Source organism: Apus apus, chromosome Z, assembly GCF_020740795.1.
Source record: "Apus apus isolate bApuApu2 chromosome Z, bApuApu2.pri.cur, whole genome shotgun sequence".
NCBI lineage: Eukaryota > Metazoa > Chordata > Aves > Apodiformes > Apodidae > Apus > Apus apus.
Genome location: NC_067312.1, coordinates 34,758,201 through 34,783,770, shown reverse-complemented (window position 1 = coordinate 34,783,770; position 25,570 = coordinate 34,758,201). Strand labels below are relative to the sequence as shown.

The 25,570-nt window shown below is 38.6% G+C and overlaps 1 protein-coding gene across 1 annotated transcript in view; it reads left to right on the top strand.

Moving 5' to 3' along the window:
• The window catches only part of BNC2 (basonuclin 2), a 337,647-nt gene extending 327,717 nt beyond the window's left edge, over positions 1 to 9,930 (top strand). The window contains exon 6 of the mRNA XM_051642619.1: positions 9,221 to 9,930. Coding sequence (XP_051498579.1) covers positions 9,221 to 9,881 — 661 coding nt within the window. The 3' untranslated portion in view covers positions 9,882 to 9,930. The remainder of the gene's footprint in view (positions 1 to 9,220) is intronic.
• Positions 9,931 to 25,570: the final 15,640 nt, after the last annotated feature.

Genomic DNA, 25,570 nt, shown 5'->3' with positions numbered 1-25,570 from the left:
GTGATTACAAAACTTAGATTGTGTAGCATTTAGATGATTTAGTTTTGAAAAGAAATGTTAATTCATGCTGTTTGGCAACAGATTCTATCTAGATGTTGCCTCAATACTCCTTAAGAGGAAATACACCTTGTGTTAAGGACCAGCAAAATACTGCAACACATGGGAGACGATAACCTATCATATGACTGCTGTGCGGTACCTTTGTGTGAATCACCTGCATGGGGATAAACTTCTCTGTAGAGCACGTGTAGATTGTAGAAACAGCTTATTGCAGTTGGATTGATTGTCAGTGGTGCTGAGCACCTGTAATTTTCATTGAAAGAGTTTGTTGTACATATTATAATCTTCTTCTGCATGCAACATTGCTGCACTGAGTTAGTTCTCTTAGGAAATATTCTGTCAGATCTTTTTATTCTAAATTTTCTCAGCCAGGACAGATATGAGAGAAGAGTGCTGGCTATTTTGTAATGAGTCTGTTTTGCTTCCAGGCAGTTAGTAAAGTGAGGCTGAAATGCTGCAAAACAATTTTGATAATTTCTGAGTAACTTTGGCAAGTACACCAGTGGTTGTGCTTTTTATTTCCTTTTTTTTTTTTTTTTTTTGTGTGTGTGATATCTTTTGATCTTTAATGGACAACAATACTAATATATTAAGGGTGTGACATGACCTCGATGCTTCTTAGCACACACAGCTGTTGTGAAAATGTAATTCTGTTCACACCATAAGGACCATCTCACTAAACACCTCAGCAGGTATGTACTGAATTATTGGGCCTTTCAAGAATCCCAAGATTCTTGTAATTTAATGTAAAATCAAGATTTTACATTAAAAATTACTTGGTAGCAAACACTGCCCTCCGATACCAGTTCCACATTTATCCTGAGTATTTGCTCACACAATAGGCTAGCCTGTGCCTTCCCAAATGCCATCTTGGCATCAACATTTTTTATGCATTCCACAGCAATGACAAATTGTTTTCTGACTCTAACTGTGGATTAAGTATGCAAAAGGCATGTTTGCCACTGCCAGCAAACCAATCATTCTCAGTAACATCTTCAGAGTTACAACATTTATAAAGTTGCAAAGTGGAGTGAACAAACCATCTGTTTGGCTTTACCATATATGTCATGCACTCTTATTAGCATATTACGATTCATTTAGTAAACAAATTTGGTGATTTTGTTCATGTCAAAGTTAGAGGGAGCTTGAAGATGATTAACATTCCTGGGACAGGCACATTAATACATTGCTTCCTCTGCAAAGTTAAATGGCTTCTCAGGAGAATCACCCCTTGTTGACAAGATGAGACTGTCAATTTTGTTTGCCTGCCACATTAGGGGCCATAAGGGGATGGGAAGCTCTGAGAAAGAGGAGCAGTGTAGGCAGCATAATTCACTGCGAATTGAAAAAAGAAGTCTAATTCTGATAAATGGTCGACCCCAATACATCCTACCTGTTATTACAACAGACGTGCCGTATCTGTGCAGTAAATTAGTTAAACCCCTAAAGAGTTTGATGGGAGCTTATCTTCAAGTGAATAATTTGAGTGTAGAGGGAGCTGTCTTCGTGACCAGTGTGAGTGATTTGTTTCATATTGAAAGGGATTGAAATGACTGGGCTCCACATCTTTAATTTGCGAGAACTTGCTTGTACTTTATTTCCTGCATTTAATAAGCACTGTTTTTTTACTTTTTTTAATAGGTGCTGAACTGTATTTTACCTTTTGGATTTTCTTCCTATGAAAGGTTAATATTTTTCAGATTCTATGTGATTTAAAGCCTCAAGACCTGATGTTGTTAGCCAAGTGTTCATGTAGAAATGCCATGATTTCATTGGGTAGAGTAGTATTCTGTCTTCACTCATTGTTCTAAAGTCTAGTCCCTATCCCTGCTTTTCTGCTTACATTTAGAGGCAAACTAAACATGATCAAATGCATGGAAATGCTAGCATGCAGACTGAAACCTGGGCCCTGTTCAGATAAATGTGAATTTTATCATCTAGGTCAGATCAGGCTTTCATACTTTTATTACCTTTGCTTAGATTGATGGGTTTATTTTCTTTTTAATTGGAAACCAAACCAAACCAAACAAAAAAACAACAACAACAACAAACAAGCAAACAAAAAAACCCAACAACCCAACCACGCTAAAAAACTAAAGCACCATCTGTATCAAAGACTGCTGACAGTAGCAAAATTAGAACAGTAACTGAGAAAATTATTTCTTTAAAAGTTTTCATTACTAATTAAATTCCAGGAACTGTTTTATTGTTGACTCTCTTAAGTAAATGAGGGAAATGATTGCTGCTTCCTTCTTCAAGAAGTATCAGAATTAAGGCCATATATTGTGTCATAAGTATGTGCACTGTTGTATTTACCCAGAGTCTTACTTTCTAGTTCTTTGATTTTAGCTGCATGAAACTCAGCACTTTCAATCTGCAGAGATTCTGAGAAATCATAACATTCTGAGTATACTTTCAGTTATGTTAACATACCTGAGCCTTTCTATGAGTTTCAGGCTTAAATAAGCGGGAAAGGAACATGAAATCGAGGTAAGACCACAATAATTTGCCATATTAGGAAACTGTTAGTAATTAATATTATGTGGTTTTTTTAAACAAAATACTAAATCTTACTTGACAGTCTTTGAGGTGAAATAAACAAAGAGAATTTTAACATTTTATTGTAGGTAAAAATGTAGGGTAAATACTGGGCTGAAGATAGGTGTGGGAAAAGTCTCATGTGAGATTTAACAGAAGTTTCATTGTTCCTGATGTTTTAAACCAGATTGACAGAGTTTAGTTTTAAACTAAGTGTGGCAGGAGGATAGCTTGTATGGGGCCTGTACAACCTGAGCAGTTACTTCCACCAGACAGATGTGTCCTGGCCTTTGATTTTTTTAATAGAACGTTCTTCAAATTGCTGAAGATTGTGCAGTTTCAGGTTTCATAACCCATTATTAGCTTCTGTCTTCTTGAAAACAAATAATTCTACAATTCCTTAGAAAGAACAGCATTTAATAGACAATAATTTAATTTTTACTTTTAATGCATTAAGTCTCTAAATATAATTTCATTTTATAACTTAATGCTGAGATCACTTATTGTATCTTAAAGCAATGCTGCTCAAAGACTGATTGACTCCTGCTGTGACCTCCTGTCTTTGACTTCTTTGCAGCGTTAGAATGATAGGGCAGGGTGGTATTACTTTGACAAATCATGTATTTGCCAGAAAATGCATTTTCAGAACATTTGAAGTATAAGAGGTTGGGATACTGGCTTATAGGAAAAAAGGATTTAGTGGGATACAACTGGAGATATTGAAATTATTCATTTTTTAGTTTTAATGAACAATAGCATATGCTTTGATGTTTTAATTAGATTTTCATCAGGAAACTTTGTCACTTACAATCATCCAAAGAGGAGCAAGGGGCCAATAGCTGGGACATTTAATTGGGACCTTGGTTGGCTTGGCCTTTCCCTCTGACTACATCAGGGGCCGGAAAAATGGGTAGAAATGCCCTAACAATTATGCCACTGTTTCATTCTCACTTTCTTTTATTCTTATCCCCTTAATAATTAAGTGTTATTATATTTTTCCTTTGCTAGAACATTAAGAAAATAATGCTTTGTATTTAGTTTTCTGCAACATGCCCTGCCCCAAACCATGAGCAGCATATTCAATGCAGTTTGTCATGCAGCTGATATTGTGCTCTGTATAATACTTAAGTATAAATAAGCAGAGTACTCTTGATCATCCAAATCCCCTAACTCTGCTTTGTGCATCAGAGATGAGATTTGCGCTAGAGCAGACAGGACTACAGCCATGGGTGCATCCGAAGTTGGGCTTGAGTCATGCATAGAATTCATGCCAATTTCTATGTCAGGACAAATTCTACTTTCTGACAAATTCCTTCTCAATCACTTAAAAAATAAATAAAAAGACTGAATAAATAAAAATAAACTAAAATAAAGTGGCCATTACATTTTTCTTTCCAACAATTGGATAGTAAATTACCAAAATCAGATTCACTGGCAAGCGTAGAAAGAAACTGCTGAAGAGAACCCAGTCTGGATTTATGATCTGTGTAAATGGCATGTACGTTTAATTGACCATATTTCCTAGGTTTATAATCCCCTTTCTTCTGTTGATGCATAGTGCATCTCTCACTAGAGGAGCTTGCTAGTAGTAGGTGGAGTGGAACTGACAATGAATTTTAATTATGGAAGAACACTTCCATGAACTTCACAAGGAAAGGAAAATAGTACCACCAGTGGGATCATGCCCAGTCAGAGGGCTGCCATATGTGCTACATTTCACTGCTACCGTAATTCCTGTCTGTAAGGGCAGTGGTGAACTGGGAGGTGAAGTACCCTTGCCACTTCACCAGAACCACAGATTTAATGCGTGTCATCATTATTGTTACCATCCTTAACAGCAGCACTGATCCATTTTTATGATCATTGAATTCAGAAGGCTGAATTCACTCTAATGAGGGTTTCCATACACTTTTGCTTGCCATGAGTCTAATTCGTGAATAGTAACTTGAAATAAGAAATGTTAATTATGTGGAAAGATCAGAAATTCTGGGCCTCCTGAAATACACCAGGCTTTGCTAAAAGTTCCTTGCCACAGCAAAATACATATCAAAACATATTTTTAAGGGTATATAATACATAGTACAGACCTAAACAGATTTTTGGACATTCTTTGGCCCAAATAGTATTTTCACCCCCTAGGTTTTTTTCTAGGATGGAATAAATCTAGTAACTGGAGCTCAGTGAGATATGCCTTGGTTAAACTCTTCTGCCTGGAAGTCTAAGAAGTCCAGAGTCATTAAAATATTTAATTAGGTCAAATATGTTGTGTTTCCTATACTTATATATACGTCTGCCATTCATTTTGGTTCTGTAAGGCTTTTTCCCTGCAGATATAGCAGCAACTGCAGTGCAAAGGATGCCAAGGATGGCCTTAAACTAGCTAGCTCAGGTACAAGGGATAGTGGAGCCGTGACAAGTTGAAGCTCAGCTGTGTTTGGTGTCTTGCTTCATGATTTTCTGCCTGCTTGACGGCAGTGATCATGCTCTGGTGTAAATCACTCTGCCCAAGCTATGTCTCAGCTTACTCAGGGAACACTGGCTACACATACCTGTGAGTAGTATTCAGTGGATGGAGGGCTAGTGGCATTGTAGATAGCATCAGGGAACAACAGCTGAAGCAAGAAACTGCAGGTGCCACAGTGTAGAAACTGCAGGTGCAATGCTCCTTTTAGTTCTGTAGCAGAGAGCAAAGGGGTGCAGCATCAGGCTCCAAGCACTCTATACTGGTGTTTCTATGAAAACATACTTTTCTTCCTCCTATGCTGACGATCATTCAGCTACTGGACATGTGTGTTGCTAATACCCTTAGTGCACAGAATTCTTGATTCTAACAAGGTTTTAGTCTCCCTAACTTCAGTTTTGTCATAAGATTTCAAAACTTCAGTGTCCAAATAAATTAACTTTTTTTCTCGCAGTTCTTTCCTCTCAACCCTACCAGAATGTTTTTGCATATGATATTTAGGGAGAGTATTAAACACAAGTGAAATAGATTAAGAAATGAATGTAAAAAAATCAATTCTTTTGAACTGTGGTTGCATAATGGAAATCGACTGCTATGAATGAACCTATGTTCAGAAGTTATGAACAGCAGAGCTAATGCACTGCCATGAGTTCATCTTTATTATTGCATTACACCTGAATCAATTGATAAAGTAGCTTTTTTTTTTAAAGCTAGGAATGGCACTTAATTGAATAAAAGTCAGTGTAATTATATTAGGAGAATCCAACAGTACTGCTGACAGCGGAAAAGGGACACTACTGAGCAGAGTGCCAGAACTGGTCCACACATTTCTGCACATCGTTTGCCTGACAGATATTATGGGCTGGTACATCCTTTAACTAGATTACTGATTGCCACTGCTGTAAGTGAGAATTAAATAAGGGAGGCATCTCTTCTTATCAGAGCATTAGCAGGGTTTGCATCCTTACACTGGTCTTTCTCAGAATGGCCTCTGTCCATCTGGGGCTCCGTGGCCCCTCTTTAATGTGGTAATTTATTCTTATCTCTTCATTCAATGAATGCTGAAGTTATTTTCACCGCATGCCTGTCTGCTGTTTTTCTCAGCAGCAAACCAAGGAAATAGTAAGCACAAATGCATGGAAACAACAGTTACAGTTATCCAGACTAGTTTCTACACTGCAGCAATTTCCCATATGAGGGGAGCAGAGAAGGGGGAGGAATTATAAGAAGTAAAAACATGAGTGCTTTATGAGTAGTTCACAGTTAGGATTATGATGATAGGCACAAATGAGCTTTTATGGTCATGCAATAACACTGGTCAGTGTGGACAGGCCTTCACAGTAAGCATTTCCTGTACTGCAGTTAGTGACTTAACATGGAGTTGTACAGCAGCTGACACCAGGAAGACAAGGGACTGCCAGGACAACTGTTTATCATTCATGTATGTGCACACTGCATGCATCTGTTCAGAACTCATTTGTGGAGGATAATGGGGATGCTGTGAATATGCTTTGATTAATTTGCTTTATGTTTTTCATCTTGTGTGATTGAATCAGTGTCCATCAGGACAACAGTAGAAGTGAGATTACAGCTGACAAAAACCAGATTCGCAGTCAAGACTTTTTTTAAAGTCTGTATTTTATTGGCTTCAGATATTATTTTATTTTGGTGGTTTGTTTTGTTTTGCTCTTGAATTTTTTTTGTTTGTTTTGTTTTGTTTTGTTTTGTTTTGTTAAACCAGATATGTCTGGACTGGAATGTGAATTTGTTCTCTCTCTCTCTCCTCCCCCTCCCCCTTTCTTTCTCTTTTCTCCTCTCTTCTCTCTCTCTCTCTTTTGTGATCTCAATTTAGCAAAAGATTAGAAAGCTGATCTTATCACAAGGTAAGCTCAGCCTTCCTAAGTGCAGTGTGGGGATATGCATAATTACACTTCTAGCCTCAAAAAAGCGATGGTGCTGTACTTGCTTGTGAAAGGAGTATTTCCCATGTGGGAGAAAAACAAGGAATACTCTCCACTTTTTTCTGCCCTTGCTCATACCTCTCAACTGTCTCTCATTAGGAGAGAAATTTTCCATTCTAGACTCCTCCTTACTGGAATAATTGCATCCCAAACAGACACTATTCAATTAAACAGCAGTTCAGTATCAGTTTTATGTAAGAGAACCTGCATTTGCAGGTGAGTGGGATGGATCGCTCTATTGCTATTTTTTGTATTTAGTCCTGTAAGTTATGTGCAACAGACAGATGAATCTCAAAGTAAATGATAGAAAATTACTGAAACTAATGCCGCATCAATTTAATCTTACTCCATTTGCATTTTCTTTATTTATCTGCATTGTATTGCTGTACCATGTTTGGGACTTCAGTTCGTTGAGAGGTATGTTTCAAAGGGTTTCTTAAAACAAAAGCTTCCAATAAGGAAATATTGCTATTAGCTATTGTTCCCTCTTCTTCCTTATCTGTTACTATAGGACCTGAATGTCTGTAAATATTTGATCATTGTAATGTCTTCCCATTCCAATTTTATACCTAGTGCTTTTTTGCAAATTGAAGTATTCCTATGTTAAAACTCTCTCTCTCTTCTCCCTGTTTCCCTCCTCTGCCCCCTCCCTGCCCCACGCCCACCCCCTTTCTTTCTTCTCCCTCCTACATTTGGGCTCTGATCTGCAATTTATAATGGGCAGACAGACTGGTGAGTCTGCATGTTGTAAATTGCGGGTTTGGGTCCTTAGCTTGCAAAGATTGTTGCGCAGTAGAACTTCGCTAATTCTTTTTTACTGACTTGAAAAACCAGTCACTCTCCAAGGAAACTGAAAAATATTTGTTGTTTCCTCAGCAATGGTGCACATTCTGAATACTGAACCATAAAGTTTTCTGATTCTGAAAACTTTATACTGCTTTCATATTATTAAGCACTTCAATAAAACGAGCATGTTCTGTGGTCAGAGGTCTTTGATGTCTGTCATGTTTGTTGGTTGCGCTGTTAATTCAGAAAATGCAGTTTTCAAAGAGTTTCCTGACACTATTGCAAATCAGTGAGGTTCTACTGCAATGGATGAATAAAGCAAATGTCAAAAGTGGAGAGTAGAATGCAGAATTTAAAATAATATGCTGTATTACACAGTTACTAACCCAAAGGCTTACATTGTTTGAAAATGTAGAGTTTTATTTCTTGAGAACACAGTCCCAGATCCTGTAAAACACGAATATTTTAACCCATGGCTCTTAGGATCTGGTCCAAAGACTACTGACATCAGTGACAGCATTTCCAGCCTCTCTGATGCACCCCCAGTGACTTCTTCATATATCTAAACAAAAGCCCACGTGTAACTGTTTTGGGTGATTTGGGGCAAAATTCTCATTGACATTAGTAAGGTTTTTACTGGAAATTGCACTGCTTGGGCCAGTCAGCAGTGCATCAGACACAGTACTGGGAAGAGTACAGGGGGGAGCAGCAGTGCCCTCCCAGAAGTATGGAACCAGTCACTTAGGCTAAGATTGTCAGAAACTTACACGTAGATTTCAGAGACTTGTCTTCCTAAACCCTTCAAGTCTTCTCCATCTTGGTTTGGTCTGATTCTGAATCCCTTTACACCAGAAATAATTTATCAGAATCAGGGCCTCTGACTATGTATCATTCAGTTGCCTTTATTTTTGCCTCTTATATTTCACGTACACATTTATATGAGTACATATATAGATTAAAAATATATTTTTATATATGTATGTATAAATACATAAGGATATGGATCTAGACATAGACATAAATACAAACACACAGAGACATCCCATATATTAATTATGTTTTCTCTTGAAGGAAGGCTTTTAGGAAAGCCAGCAGGGATTCAGGAGCTAAGAAGAGCATTTTGCATTTTGTGCTAATGCATCAAATAAAAGGGCTATAGCTGCTGCTGGGAACTAATGTTGAGGAGCAGTAGCTGAAAAGCAAAACAATACAGGGTGGGGGGTTAATTTGCTTGTTTTGGTTTTTGTGTTGCAATCAGTTCACTTGTAACAAGACTGAATTTTCCAAGAAACATGGATAGGGGATATTTTTATGATAATTTATTGATAAATCAATATTTGGTGCTTGATGACTGTATGTTTAATCAAAAATACTGTACATTTTTCCTTTTCTCCCTTCCCTCTTCCTTTCCCAGACACAGTGCTAACATAAACCTGCACCGTAAACTGTTGACCAAAGAACTGGATGACATGGGCCTGGACACCTCACAGCCTTCTCTTAGTAAGGACCTTCGTGATGAATTTTTGGTGAAGATATATGGAGCACAGCATCAGATGGGGCTTGACATAAGGGAAGACACTTCCTCGCCTGCTGGTACTGAGGATTCCCATATGAATGGGTACAGCAGGGGCATGTCGGAAGACTATATGGTCCTAGACCTGAGCACCACCTCCAGCATCCAGTCCAGCAGTAGTATCCATTCCTCAAGAGAATCTGATGCAGGAAGCGATGAGGGCATTCTCCTGGACGACGTCGATGGGGCAAGTGACAGTGGGGAATCTGCCCACAAAGCAGATGCTCCTGCCTTAGCTGTAGGTATGGGCACCGATGTCCCAGGATCCCTCATGTTCAACAGTGTTTCGGTGAGCAACGGTGGGATAATGTGTAACATTTGCCACAAAATGTACAGCAACAAGGGAACCCTCAGAGTGCACTATAAAACGGTGCACTTGCGAGAGATGCACAAATGCAAAGTCCCTGGGTGCAACATGATGTTCTCCTCTGTCCGTAGCCGAAACCGGCATAGTCAGAACCCTAATCTGCATAAAAACATTCCCTTTACTTCAGTAGATTAGTTCAAGGATGGACACAGCATAATGCCAGCTCTCAGAGAGGGCCCACCACATCTGAACTGCCATATACAGTCTCCCTTTATATATATATATAAATATATATATATATACATATATATATAATCTTTTTCTTTTCTTTTTTTAACAAAAGAAAGAATCACCAGGTGCTTTTTCCCCTTTGTTGGTTTAAGTTTTTTCCTTTTTTTTAATTTTATTTTTTGATAGACACAAAAATGTGGGATTTTTAATTTGGGGGAAGAGACCCTTCATGACCAAAAAAACAACCAAACAAAAAAAAAACACAACAAAAACCCCACAGAAAACTTGCAGTTGTCCCTACTTCTGTTAGAATGTTCTTGGTTATCTCCAAAGAGACAATTTGTTCTACCCACGACTTTTACCTGAAAGAAAAAGAACAAAAACAAAACAAAACAAAACAAAAAAATTGCAAACAAACAAAAAAGATAAAAAAAACAATCTACTTAGTTGTCTTTGTGTCTTCTAAGCATTGGGGATAACGTTCTACTAAGCATGGCTGTTACACTTGTATATAGATATTGAGCCTTGACAGGCCTATGATGTAAAACAATTGTATTGATGGTGGTTTAACTCTCATTTTTTTGCTTAATTTTTACAGTTACATTCAGCTGTTAGATAAGCAGGAAAAATAGTTTGCTGGCTAGTTCTACTCATTTATGTTAGCTTTAATGCACATTTTTAAAAGAACCACGGTCTTGTTTTAACTACCTGCTAGATATAAGTAATAAAGAGGTGCTGGCATGCTTTACAGCACCTGATCTGATACAGTTTTTTTGTCTTGTACTATTACATAATTCCAGTCATGCACTTTTTCGTACACTACAAGGGGATGTGTAATAATATCCATGCTTTTTTTTTTTTCTTAAACTATTGCCATATTTTCAGTAAGTGTCTTTAAAAAAATACACTTAGATAAAAGTGGTCTGGTCAGTATGAGGGCATGAATGCCAAACAAAGAGTATTAGTGTTTAGTGTTAATACAAAAGTGCCAACTTTGCACACGTTTTGAAAAAAGAAAATGTAGTTATTCACCATAACCACAGCTGTAGATTTTGGACTACAGAAAAAAAAATACTGGGGAGGGAAAAGGTGTAAAGTGAAATACAGAATTCCTGGTGCTTTTTTCAAGTGCCAATTATTACTAGAAACAATAGTGCATCTTTATTCCTTATATACTACATTATTTGAAAGAAAAAACAAACAACCAGAGTTGTGTCATGTGAATCAGTGGAAACTTTTTTTTTTTTTGGTCAAACATGCATAATATTTGGGGATATAAATGCTGATACTACTTGTCATGGAACAAAGATGAATATAATTTTGTGTGCTTCTTACTATGGCCTGGATTTTTTGTGGTGTTTTAAAAAAAAAAAAAAAAAAAAAAAAAAGGAACAGGGAAATAATGTTACCTATGTTGTTCTGTAAAGTTGTCTTTTTTGCAATGGAAAGTGCTGTAGAATGATTAAGGCATGTTTTATAGAAGCAATCAAAGGAAATTAATAGCAGAAGCACTTAGAAGCTCTGAAAACATATGCTGGACTTTTTATTGGGTAACATTCCCTTTGGATAAAATAAGAGGCCAGAAAAAAAAGGATCTCTAGTTATGTTAATGTTAATGTTTTGTGTTTCACCCACATGGTTTTTCCGAAAATAATGAAAGTCCAAGAAAGATAGTGAGCAAAAGAGCAAGCATGAACAGGAGAGGGAGAAGGAGCAAGCAGCTGAGAAAGAGAGGGTGTCCTCTGAATCTTTTTTGTTTCCAGTGTTTACACGTGTTGCTTGAGCTGGTAAACCACACTGGCAGCCTGAGTTACCACAACATACTGACTGAGTGATGGTATTTACTTAAGTTCAGTCTACAGCCAAAACCATTAGAGTATGTTGTAGACTCTTTTCTTTACAAAAACAAAAACAAACAAAGGAAAATCCAAGGGGTATTTCAGAATACAATAAAATATTCCTTCAGTGAGAATGTGTTCCTTTTCTGTATTTACTGACCCAGAACATGGTTCTTCTTAGCCAAGAATCAGAAATGCTCCATTGTTTCAGTTTGTTGTTGTTTTTATTTGCTGTGCATTTTGATTATTCTTACCTTTATATCCACTTGAGTGCTTAATTCCTGTTATGTTTCTAGAGGAAAATCTTAATATAAGATTTCCTTTTTTTAATACTCCTTATGCATTTCAGTATTCTTGTTTCCAAAGGTAGGATTCAATAGCTAATAAATCAATATTTCCAGTTGTAGAAAATAAAAGAAAATTATTTCTAAATGAATTCTCACTACGTTCCTATGGGTTACAAGCCTCTGATCATTTTTTGATTCTGTACACCGATGAAGCCCTGAAAACATTTGTAGATCCCACAGAAACTGTAAGAAAAATTTACCTTCTGGTTTAACAAAAAAAACCAAACCAAACAAAAAACAACCTATATATCAAAAAGCTGATCAGTTTCACTGACTTTTTTTCTTTCATCTTTATTATTTTTCCTCAAAGTCTGAAATACTTTGCCTTGTTAAATTTAGTGGAGAGATCTGGTTCACTTTGTTTGATGTTGCGCAAGTGTTTGCGAGAAGGAAAAATCAGAACAGTAAAGGTGCATTCTTCTAAAACACATGGACCTTTGTAGTGTTATCTGTACTGCACTTGCATCCCTCCTCCCAATCTATTAGGAGCAAACAAAAAAGAATGTCTAAAAATATAACAAAAATTGAATTATATCTACAGAAAAAAAAAACAAACACTGTTTTGTAGTATGTATGGTAAAAATAAACACAATTTTTAATGAAAAACAGATTTGAGATATACAAATAATTGCTCACTGAATGAATCAGTGTTCTGCAATCTCATTTCACTCTATTATGGTAGATGTCAAATGGTTTTGATAAACTTTTTGGAAACTTAAACATCATTAGTAGACAAATTCAGCAGATGAATTACATAGAAAAAAAACCAAACTGCTTAGTACAAAAAATTAAATAGGACATTCTAAAAAGTAAAGAAGCAGGGATAAGCATCCAAAAACCGTTTGCAGAAGCTCTGCAATCCTACTTTAATGGCATCCTAAACTTCATTCAGACTTTGCTTAAGCCATGTAGGAAATATAATCAGCATTTTGTGGACAGAATATTACTCACAGTTACTTCTAGGTGAATTAAGTGGTTTCTTTGGTGCTAGTGATACTAATGTCAGAACAGCCTTTGTTTTACAATGGCACATACACTTACATTGAATTGAATGGCATCTCCCTCCTTCCTACTTACCAAGAATTTCTATGAGAGTCTGTATTTATCAGAATTGTTCCTGTGGTGAAACTTGTATCATCTGAAGTTATCTGAAAAATCCTTTAAGACACTGTATGATAGAAGTTTGGTTTTATTGACAGAAGGTACATTTCTGGAAGATCTCAGCAGTGAACCAGACTGCAATAAGCATAACAACCCAACAGCTCATGTACCCATCACAGAGCATGGCTGTAGTGGTGTGACAAGATAAGCATGCAGTTGATTATGCCATCACAAACTTGTGGCCATCCCTTCAGTTTCCAAACCTGTCAGTCTAAATATTTTTACAAGAATTACACCAGGTTGGAGAAAGAGACTCTTCATTTTACATGGAGTTTGTTCCTTCTTTGGTTCTTATATTTATTGTGGTCATTCTTTCCACATTGTTTCACTCTTTTCTTTATTCACGGTGTATTTTTCTGTAAATATTAAAAAGGCTTTGTTTACATTTAAGAAATAACTATCCATACTGAACCTCCTTTAGAAATGAAGCTACTTGTCTGGAGGGTGTTAAGCATTTTTCTTTTGGGGAGGTGAGTTAGGAAAGCATGTGATTAACCATGTACTGGTTAATCACTAGGTATCTTTATAAAACCAACATGAAACAATTTGGAAGGAAAATAGCACAGTTAAAGCAGAAGAACCAGGAACTGAATGTTAATACCACTGGTGGCATCTTCTCACTGTTTTGTCTTGAACAGATCACATCACTTACCTATTTGCATTTCAGTATGTTAAAATATGATGAATAATAACATGATCTTTCCAATAAGGGTGCTCCTGTGAGGACTAATTAGCTGGTGTTAGTAAAGATCTAATCTAATCTTTTGTACACCTTAAAAGATTCACTTCCTTCCTTCCTTCCTTCCTTCCTTCCTTCCTTCCTTCCTTCCTTCCTTCCTTCCTTCCTTCCTTCCTTCCTTCCTTCCTTCCTTCCTTCCTTCCTTCCTTCCTTCCTTCCTTCCTTCCTTCCTTCCTTCCTTCCTTCCTTCCTTCCTTCCTTCCTTCCTTCCTTCCCTCCTTCCTTCCTTCCCTCCCTCCCTCCCTCCCTCCCTTTCTCCCTCTATTTAGGAAAAAGAGGAGAGCCAGAATCTAAACAATAAAGTAGCTGCAAGTGAAGGTCAGCATGTTTATTTATCTGGTCCAGTATTACAGAGGAGGAGAGGCTGCAGGGATCTACTTGAGTTTTCTCTGAGTTTTACTTTTCTTAATTAATACAGTTAAGGATCTAGCATAGCTAATTATATGGAATAGGAATGTGCCTATGCAGCAAGACAAAGAGCTGTGTGGGTATCTGGAAAGCTCAGAAACATAATGATTCAAGGTCTGATCTGTTCCATAGATAGGAACCATTTAGAGGATCAGAGACTGAGTTCTAAAAATTTCTCCTTCAATGTGTTATGATGCTTTAAAATCAAAGTGGTTGGTTTGGATTCATTTTTCAGTCATTAGAGATGTCAACTGCCATCAGAAAACAGGACATCTTTTCAGAAATGTAGTTGTACTTAAATTCTGTGGGACATTTTCACAGCATCATTGGTAGAAGGAGAAGGAATAAGTGAGGCAAAGTGTTTGATCTAGGAAAACACACATGGTCTTCTAAATTTTCTGTGTCAGTTATGCGAACAGTTTACTCTTTCTGTCCCCAGAATGTTTTTTGTCACTTTTCTCTCTGAAATGTCTTAAAAGAAATACTGTTTTTTATTTCAAAAGAGAAGAAAAGGTGTCTACTAAGGGCAAAAAGGCATCAGGAGTTCTCTGTGGGGAAAAAGTGAGTGGCAGACACATGATGGCAGCTGGTATATGTCAGTTCCTTCTTAGGGGTTTTTTTCCTTATGTCGCTACTTTGCTGCTATAGTAACTCAACAAAACAGTGACTGTAGTGCTACTTTGCTAGATAAGCATCAGCATATCCTGCTGTCACCACATGATGAGTTGGGCTTTTTTCCCTCCTCCTGTAGGGACATAAAAGGAACTCTTTTCCATACCCACTTTTACGTTATGAGCAGAACAACATCATATGATGGACTGAACCTTTCACGCACATGTTTGCCCAAGTACATGTCTGTTCCAGTCCCATGGTTTCTGTCTCTTCTTGCCAAGCAGCATTATCACTGCCTTTAAAACGGCCTGTAACAGGGTGAAGCAGCAACTTTTTTATGTAAGTAATGTAACCTTGAGTCTATAGTTAAGAAGTCTTATGCAGCTTGTCTTCTCTGGTCAAGTCATGATATGGAATGACAGATTTGAATTTTGATTAAGATATTAATCATGTATCCCAATACTGTTACTCTGATGTTTGGCACTGGCACTGAAATGGAAACAGTTCTGAACCACCAAAGGGTTAAAAAATGGACATGTTTTTGACAAGCCCTCTGACTTTTGCCAGTATTATTGTTCATTATGATGACACTGTATTTTTTTTTAAATAGCAGCTGTAGTTGTCATAAAACTATTTTCCCATTCCTCTCCTTTAAAGTGTGATGTTGTAAATTCATGTGACCTTTCCTGCAAAGAATAAATATTTCTTTTTTTATATAAGATCTCAAGACAAGGCTTGGTTTGTAACAAATAGTGGCCCATTACAAAGCAGGAAAAAAAAAACTGAGCTGAGCAGAAAGAAGCTTCAGTTCAATTTCACCTCATATCTTTCTAATAACTTACTTGTCACTTTATTACCTTCCAGTAATGTGAATGCTGCTGACAAGACTGTCACACTAACAGCAGGCAACACCCTCTCTTCCTTAGCCCCAGCTCTCCTGGCTACTTATTGCACTGGCCCTGAAGGGACACAAACTAATAGTGTGCTTTCAAGTTCAGCACTTGGCCATCAAATATAAAAGGATGCGTAATTGCCTGTTTATCCCCTGTGAAGGGGAAATTGAGTATAAGAATCAGGCTTTTCCTCCCTGTTCCTTGACACACACACACATGCACACATACATCTGCAGTGAGTGAAGGGAAGTCCCATCTGGAAGCGCTTCAATTTGTCTTTGGGAAGCCCAAGGCTGCCACTGGCTGCTCTACTGAGCTATCAGGTAGACAGTAACAAGATGGCTTCTTAACAAAAGGTCAGCTGAGAAATACTGTCTGTGACGGCACTTTTGTCTGCTTATGTAGCAACTAATTGCTTTGTATTGGCATAAGCCATACCGTGCCTGCTAGAAATATTTGTATGAATTTGCTACAGATTTTGCTGCATCAGTTCAGTGGTAAATAGGCTGAGCACTCATTTCTTCTTCTGGTTTGGCCCATCCCTTGCCAAATTTCAGGGCACTGCCATGCTCTCATGTTCCTAGGGTGAATGCCGATTCCAGATAACCTTTCTGCCATGACAGGAACATCTCTCGCTGAGGTCAGTGTGAACCTCTGTAAAGAGTTAAGGAAATGCATCTGAGACACAACCTACCTCCCCCATACAAGGAGGAATTTTTTCTGATTTATCCTTTATTGACAAGAACACTAACAGAAGTACAGGGAAGTGCAGGCTCCAGAAGCGCTTCTTAGATAAGGTCATCAGGAAATAGGGAGTTTGACAGCCGAGTAGCTAGGGAGCACGTGCTACATTTCAAGAAATTCTAAATGCATGAAGGCCAGTGTAACTGGCTTCAGCCACTCCCTTCTTCTTGTGCACTGAGTGCTGAATAGCAGTTCAAAATTCAAGTAGGCAGAGAAGCAGCTGAAGCATGCTTTCTTTGCAGGGTCAACAGAGTTCCCATGCCAAAATCATAACACCAGATACCATGTGTTCCTATGAGTCTTGGGCTGGTGCTGGTGGCCAGTGCAGCACCAAACAATATAAAGTCAGGTTTCAGGCAAAGCCCAAGACTGGGGGACCTAAACACAGACATTTTGGGGTTCATAATTGTTTTTCATGTCCTTGAACCAATTCATGGCACTAATGGGCTACAGTGCCTCTTTTCTGGTTCCTGATGCTGATACTGTCTCCAGTACTACATGGTAGTTTGATGTTTGCTGCAACAAAGGTGACAGTACCAACTATAAATATACTGAGGGCTTTTACTGGTCAAAGGTCATCTTTTCCCTCCTTTCCCTTCTGAGTGTCACAGAACCTGTAAGAGTGAGACCAGCAGACAAGTTCCTGAGGCCTGTTTGTGCCAGAGGTGTAAAGGCTGAGCCTGGGTTCTGCATCCCTGTCAAGTCCATATGCACATGGCACTGATGAAGGTGGGAGCAGTCGAATTATCTTACCTGCAAGCATGAGCTCCAGCAGGCCTACAGGTCACCCATTCTGTACTGTTTCTGAGGCTGTTTATGGAAACTGAGGACTTTCTGATTGAAGAAACCCTTTGTATATGTGTGCGAATGTTTGTGCGCGCATGTGTGTTAGAACAAAGAGCCTTAAAATGAAGGTTACAAATGGACAAAATTACATGCTTTTCATCACACTTACCTATATATATTTCTCCGTATATGCTTAAGAGAAGCATGAGTGAGCAAGAGAGTTTATTCAGATGTTCTGCAGATTTCATACAATACTCCCTTCAAAACTTTGGAGAAAAATATTTTAGGAAAATGGAGAAAAGCAGGGCAATTATATTTCTGAAGAAAAAAGAGAGAGCAAGACTAGCTAAGTGATGCATAAAGATTTTATAAGGCATCCGTTGTCAAACAAAAGGTTGCGAATGATCAGAGGATAATGCTCAGTTAGGATGGCAAACTCATCAATAGTTAATCACAACCTGTCCACTTCTGTTATGAAATTCAAGAGTCTGTGAACAGCATCTCTGGGGGAGCAGTGGCACTTGTGCATGCATGTGTCTGTGCCTGAGTGGGGGAGCATTACACAAGCACCACGTCCAGCTCAAGACTTTGACACATGGTCTGCATCCCTGTCCTCACCCAGCCCCTGCACTGATGGGCAGAGTGTGCCCCCCATCACTGCTGTGGAATGGTTCAGTAGCCACACAAACTGGGATTCTAGGGATGTTTTTCTTGGTCTACCTGATGACCTATGGAGTAAATAGAGTCACTAAAGCTGTACAAACTAAAGTTGATTGTTATTTTTTAACCATACTTTTACACTTGGATTTTTTAATTTTTTTTTAACAAAACCTTGTACAATCTTCAGTCATTGTCTTAATTTTCCCATTTTCTTCACCTGTCTCCACCCCTTCTTTTCTTATTCCAAGGGATTTTCTCCTTACAATTCTCTCAGAAAAGTAACACATCCTCCTGATGTTCTCCATTTTGGAAAGTTTCGTGCATTCCATCTGTGAAAATGGTCACCGTTTGTAAAGTGACAAGATTAATAAAATGGCCACTGTTGTGTGTGTGTCTCATTTAGCTATTTATAAATACAAAATTCAGCACGCTGCTTTTTCTTGTGCAAACTTTGCTTTCTATGTCATATGGAGCTCCTTTCCCATAATGTGGCTTTTTCTAACGGACAGCATTTGTGTTCTCAGTTCATGCCTTTCTCTCCTCCAGTCTCTAAAAGAAGTGATCCAAGTTCCAGTGCAATGTATGTGTGACAGTTGTGCAATTAAGCTGATCTGAATGCTGAACACATTCAAAATTTACCCTGGCTGAAGCTCCACATTTTTGCTTACTGCAAGCAGGTCACTGCAACCTGTTTGTACATATTAACATCTCATTGTAGGGGACTTACTTACACATGTGGCCAGAGGGGTTTGGAGTTTCTTTGTTTTGCTGAAGGTTCTTGCTCACTGGCACGGTTGTTTTAACAGCCTTGACTGAGAAGGTAACATAGGCCAAGCAACATGGCAATTTCCCATGTGACCACCTGCTATGTTTTAGCTCTTCTGAACTGGAAAGATGGGAACCTGACTGGGGGTTCACGTGAAGATGTAAGCTGAGATAAACTGGACTTGAACTTTCATGTATTCGGGGGTCAGTAGGGGCCTGGCAGCGGGTTGAGTCACTGGGGCAAAACTTGAGAGGCCTCTTACAGCCCAGCTGCAAACCCCCTGTGCCGCTCAGGGACGTGCCGGCCACAGCAAGGGGGCTGCTGTGCAGTGAACAGGGGTCTGGCTGCTGGCTCACCAAGCTAGGCGTGTTCCGGTGAACTTTGGCAAAATGTGTTCCTGGGATAGTCCCCCCAGGCACAAGAAAGTATGGAGTCAGGGCCTGATGGACATTTTAACAGAGGTCCTTCTCCATTTGGTATAGATGAGGCGCCTTTTTTGTTTTTTGTTTTTTTTTTCACTGTTTGTTCTTGATGTGAGCAAAACGTGAATGCTCTGCAGTCCTGCCTGCAGAACCAAAGCATGCACTATGGAATATAGCTGTACAAGGGGATATGAAAAACTGCATCATGTTGATCTAATAATCGTGACATTGGTAGCTTCATAAATACTGTATGTACTCTAAACAACTTCTTCCCATTAGTAGTCTGAGAGAATTAAAAGACCTGTTTTTAATTTGACATTTCTTTTCTTATATTTTCTGTACTGTAACTGTCCTACAGTATGTCTTTTGCATAAAATGCATAAGGTTTTGGGGATATAAATGGAGTTTTACTCATACTTTGTTCAAATACCTCTTGTAATTTGTATCAAAATTCTTGTACAATTTTTATATTAAAGATTTATCAGTCACTGATCTTTCTGTCTCTTTGCCTTTCACTTCTTCATTTTTCCTGATTACAATAATATACCTTTCCCTGGAAAGGCTTATGGTCATGGAAAGATGCTCTCCTGCAAACCTTGTACAAGGCCTTTTGATGTTTGAGAGGCATATGCTACAATTAGGAGATTTCCATGTTTGCCAGAAATTGAATAGGTAAATGTTTTTTGCAGGAAGGTTTATTTTTTCCCCCTGGCTTGTACCTATTTGCTTAGAAATGTCACCATTATTTTGGCTTCCAGAATCCTGCAGTCTCACTGAGATAGTCATGTAAATGTCTGCAAAAATTTCTTCAGATGAACATTGCTCACACTTATGTGAAAAAGAAATTGTAGTGAAAGGTCTTGCCAAACTCTAACCTAGTGTTCTAGGACAGGGCAGTCCCCATTTTGCTTTTCAAAGCAGAGGCACGCAGCTCTTTAATCTCAGTGTTTGAGTAAGAACTTCATTGTGTTTTGAATGGTGAGGACATTGGCCAAATGTGTCTCCCACCAACATTTGCCTAGGAATGAGCCACAAGCATTTATCACCAGAGGATTCACCCTGGAATTCTTGTGATTGACTTTGTGCTCCAGGGCAGAATATTTTATTTTGCTAAGAAATGTTTTTTTCTTCTAAGGGACAGTAGTACCAGCTGTCACAATGTGAGCAAGATTCTTTTGGTGTAAATGCTTTTGGTTCAGCCTGAGCTCCCATGGTGCTAGTCATTGTCTACGTACTGCACTTGTTATCATAAAAGAAAACAGATGAAGAGATGTCTCACAATAGGATATTTTGTGCATGGGACTGTGCTCAAAGGCACAAAAAGGCTATTTTACAAGCATATCTGAGTCAATGTCCTGGATTATAATTAATATTAATTCATTCTGAAAAATAGAACAAAAAGCAACTTGGTTTTTAAATGCTACAAGATGCTGAGCAGTGCCTCAAAACACATGGGTATATGCGGAACTTCAAGCGCGTGTACAGTTCTGTTTAGCGTAATGAGAATGGATATCTGCTTGCAAATAAGTCCTTCTCTAACAGGTTAGCTGGACTGGAAACAGCCTGCTCAGTGTTTGGCAAGAGTCAATAAGCCCTTTGACTCTTTGGCAAGAGTCAATAAGCCTCACATTTCCTTATCAGCAAAATGGAGGCAACTGGAATCACTAGCTGAATGTGGGGGTGGGGAAAGAAAGAAGAAAGAAGGCAGGCAGGCAGGCAAGGAAGGAAGGAAGGAAGGAAGGAAGGAAGGAAGGAAGGAAGGAAGGAAGGAAGGAAGGAAGGAAGGAAGGAAGGAAGGAAGGAAGGAAGGAAGGAAGGAAGGAAAGGGAAAGGCCAATTAACTTGCATTTGCTAAGCAATATGAACTGCAAGTTGGATGAAAATGGTTGGTTGGCAGGCAATACATACTGTCTGATGGATTTAATACTTTGCTAAACTGTCACAAGATTTTTCCTTTTGCAGGCCTCCCAGCATGACCAAAAGCCATTTTTCTGCAAAACATAAAGTTCTAAAAACAGGATTTCACCTTCCAGTTCAGCTTCTTTCCAGATTTAATTTAATCTATGTGCTAAGACCCATGAGCCATATAGATATGTCTGCAGCAGGTACACTAACTAAAGCCCTGAGAGTGTGTTTGTTCAGTTTGCCTGTTTTTCATCAGTCTGACATAAACATCCCCATAAGGAGCTGAATGCCTTTAATCTGTTGTTCACTTGCAGTTGTTAGCTTCATGTCATTAATTTGCATTCTACCCTTCCCTTCCTATTTCCATCCTTCTTCTCGTTCTCCTTCTCGTTCTCCTTCTTGTTCTCGTTCTCATTCTTCTCCTTCTCCTCCTCCTTCTCTCTTTCTCACCTTCCATATTCTTTCTCTTTCTCTCTTTTCTTTGGTTTGTTGTTTTTTGTTGTTGTTGTTGTTTTTCTTTGCCTTCCTATTCTTTTTTCCTTACGCTTCCTCGTTTCCCTCAAAATACTGCGAGCACATGCAGTTCTTCCTAATTTTGTTGGGCATCTTTGTGAAAAGTCAGCCTCTGTTGAGGCATGTGATTATCATCCCATATTACTAAATGTCATATAGGTGTTAATATAGTTCTGCATGAAGTCAAGCATAATTATAGTCAAGCATAATCACTCCTTGCAAGTTGACAGTATGACAGTGGATTAAGTGCTACTAATTTAATAAAGCCACTCCTACAGTGGCGTTGATACACCGCCAATGAGCAAGGGGTGGTAAGAAGAGAGAGGGATTAAAAGTACATTAGCTTGCTTGAAGTAATACTGGGAAAAAACCCACCCTCTAATGATCATATGTGAGATGCAGTTATTTTAAGTCACCTGACTCGTGCTTGCCCAATCCTTACCGTTATTCACCAGAGACAGTATAATGAAGCGATATTGGTTAACTTGGGCAGCTGGAAAGATTTCCCAACACTGCTAGTTCACATTGATAGGTCTCCAATGGGAATACATATGAGTGCAGCCCTACATCATAACTTACTGTGTTCTAGGTCCTTCAGTTGATTTTGTTTGAGGAAAAAATACACAGTGGCTCTCTTATGACCTTTAGTTGAAACCTCTCTGTAAAGAAGAGCACAAAATGACAGTCAGAGCAAACAGGCATTGCTGCTTACAGTCCTGTCTGTTGTGGCAGAGCCAAGGTAGCTATGTGCTACATGTTTTCTATGGTCTCCATAGGATTCCAGTGCCCAGCACAGCCCTGCTTCTGGGTGGCAATTTCTAGCTATTAGCCAAAATAATTAAATAATAATAATAATAAATAATTGAAAAAATTATAATCCTTTTGTAGCCTGTGTTGCTCCAGTGTTTCTGTTAGATTTCTAGTCTCCCAGCAATACACTGCTGATCCTATGATAGTTCCTTCTAAGGTGAAGTGTTTACCACAACAACCAACAGAGTCTAGCAAAAAAATGCCATTGAACTGGCTGTGCATCCCAGTGCAGTACTAATCCCAAATGATGTCTTTCCAAGAAACCTGAAGCTTTTTGACCATTTTGCCACATGGAAGTAATCAAATGCCCCTTTTGGAGTTTCCTGCATTGCTTGGGATTGACTTCTCTGGCAAGTTCTCTAGAGCAGTCTAGAATGTGGTGTTAAATCTAGCAGCAGGGGATTAAAAAAAAAAAAAAGCAAACTTGGCCACCCCAAAAATGCATGTTTTGGAAGTAAGAAGGCTTTACAACATTAGACTTACCAGGGGTCAAGCTGACTCAGATTTTGCTAAATAAAAGCAAACAGCAAAATCCTCTTTCATTGGCTAAATAAAGTGAGAGTAAGCAACAACATGAAGATACTTTTTGATGAAGTGCAGAGGCTTTCAAGATCAAACATGATTCCAGGATTTATCAGATGAGTCATTTCCATGAGAGTCTGGACAGCACCAGTGCTACTTCCCCAGAACCAATCCAGCCTTCATTTAGAGCACTGTATATAGTTCAGTCGCCCATGGACCAGAAAGACATTCAAAGAAAGGCTGTCCATGCTTACAGAGAAGGAAATAGGCACTTTTATGATGCTATCTTAAGAGGGCTTTGTTTCTACAACAAAGCAAATGGGAGCTGAAAGGGGTTAGGATTGTGCTGCATAAACATATGGCAGTGGAGCAGAGTGTAAATGCCAGGGAAAAGGAAGAGTTATTGTCACGGTTTGACTCAGGATTGGCAATTAAACCAGGGACAACAATGCTCTCGATCCCGTTCCCCTCCCAGCCAGGGAGGGAAGGAGAGAGAGAATGAGAGAGAGACTCTCTGGATTGAAAACTAAACTACACAGCTTTAATTAAACCCTAATGATAAAATAAAATATATACAATTATATACAAATGTGTTCAGGAATGTGCAAATCCCTATTGCCTCCCCCCACCCCCAGCAACTCCCACAGTATCTCCTGAGCTGCAAACTGTCCTGAAAAATCCTGGAGCTGCTGGAGAAAGCACAGAGTGATGAGGGTCCAGAGAGCTCGAGCCTGGGGGTCGATGGTGATGGATGGACAGAGTCCTCCCTGGACGCTGGCCATGGATAGAAGAGAAGGGAAGAAGAAGCAGGAAGGAAGTTGCCTTCTGTGATCTCTGACCTTCCTCTGAGCTTACATAGATATATGGAATGGAATATCTCTGGCCAGCTTTGCTGTCTGTCTAACTCAGCCTCCTACAGGGGGGCATCATAGATCTCCCTGTAGTGTCTGAGCCAGCAGAGTAAAAGTGTGACCTTGGAGTCCTGACAGTAACAGAAACATTCCAGTGCTATCAGTCCTAGCTGGAACACCTTCTGCTAGTTAAAAGAGAGCTTACTGAAGGAACAAAAAAAAAAAAATAAATCAGTAAAAGGAAAGTTGGCTTCATCCTGGCTAAAACCAGGATGCTCTTAGAACAAATAACTAAGTATGATTTTATGCTGGAAAGGAGAAACAAGTTCTTGAGCAGAAAGATCAGCCCTGAAACATGAGCAAAAGAGGCCAAAATGAGAACTAACTAGATGATAGAGACTGAGTGAGTTTATTGGGAGATTTAAGATACAGTTATAAGCAAAACCAGGGGTTGGACTTCCTTTCCATCTCATTTCATCTGTACCCAGTGGTGTTAAATTAAGTAAGCAGATTGTTATGAGGATAAGTTCAAGTCCCTTCGGTTATCTCATTGGTACTGCAGTACATAGTAAATTTGTTCACCTTGCCAACTCATTTTCTCATGTCTTAAAGAAATAACCATTCTTTCAACATATCTGATGGTAATTTCTACTCCTTACCAGTGCTTTCTTGTGCCAGTAAAAATATCCCTCCTATAAGGAATCCTTTTTATTTCCAAGATGGTAGTTTTGTTCAATTGCCCCACATTCTTATCTTTCTCTTTTGAAATCATATATTCTAAGATCACTTGGAGTTTTCTTCTTTAGAACATTTAATTTAATTGGTCCAATGTATTTTGAATTTGAATTCTTTCCTGTATGGCAGGACACAGAAAAATCTGAAGTGCTACAATAATTATGAACCGCACACTCTGTGCTACCAAGAATGGATTCACATTATTGTAATGTGTGAATAAAGAAACTTAGAAGCAGTTGAGTGTGGAGCTATCAGAGCTCTGGGCATGTACAGCATGAAGTGATTTGAAATTATTATGCCACCTACAAGTTTTTAGAGAGCCTCAGTCTTTCAAACATAAGTGATATTAAAAATTCAAAGCACTCTTGTAATTTCACATTTCTGTTTCCGACAGTTCTAATTTTCCTTTTGTGTGTATGTTCATTTCAAACTGAAAAATTTTGCAGCATCAAATTTATGTAAAATTTTAGAATTAAAATATCTAAGGCAAAGGACTTACACAAAGACTGTTCTGTCCTAAATGCTTCACAGGCAGTGTCTTGTGTTGGAATATACTTGAGACAGATACTCTCATCCTCTCATTGGGGATGACTAATTAATGATGTACCATTCTCAATGATTTGGGAAAAGGGCTGGGAGTTATCAAATATGTTGGTTGTCTGGTGTATCTGCTATGACTAGAGAAAAGACAGACTTTGAAATTTGGATTTAAAAAAATATATATATATTTCCTAGCTCCTGGATTATTTTACAAGATGTAAAACATTACACTTGCTGTGTAAAATTTTCCATCCTGTTCCCATGGCGTCTGGCATCTATTCACATAACTTTACACTCACTGAGCTCCATTTTGACCATGGTGTGTTCAGCCCAGCCTGGTGGAGGGCTCTAATCAGTCTGACATGCCTGGGAGCTGGTTTGAACCTGGACTCTGTACCCTA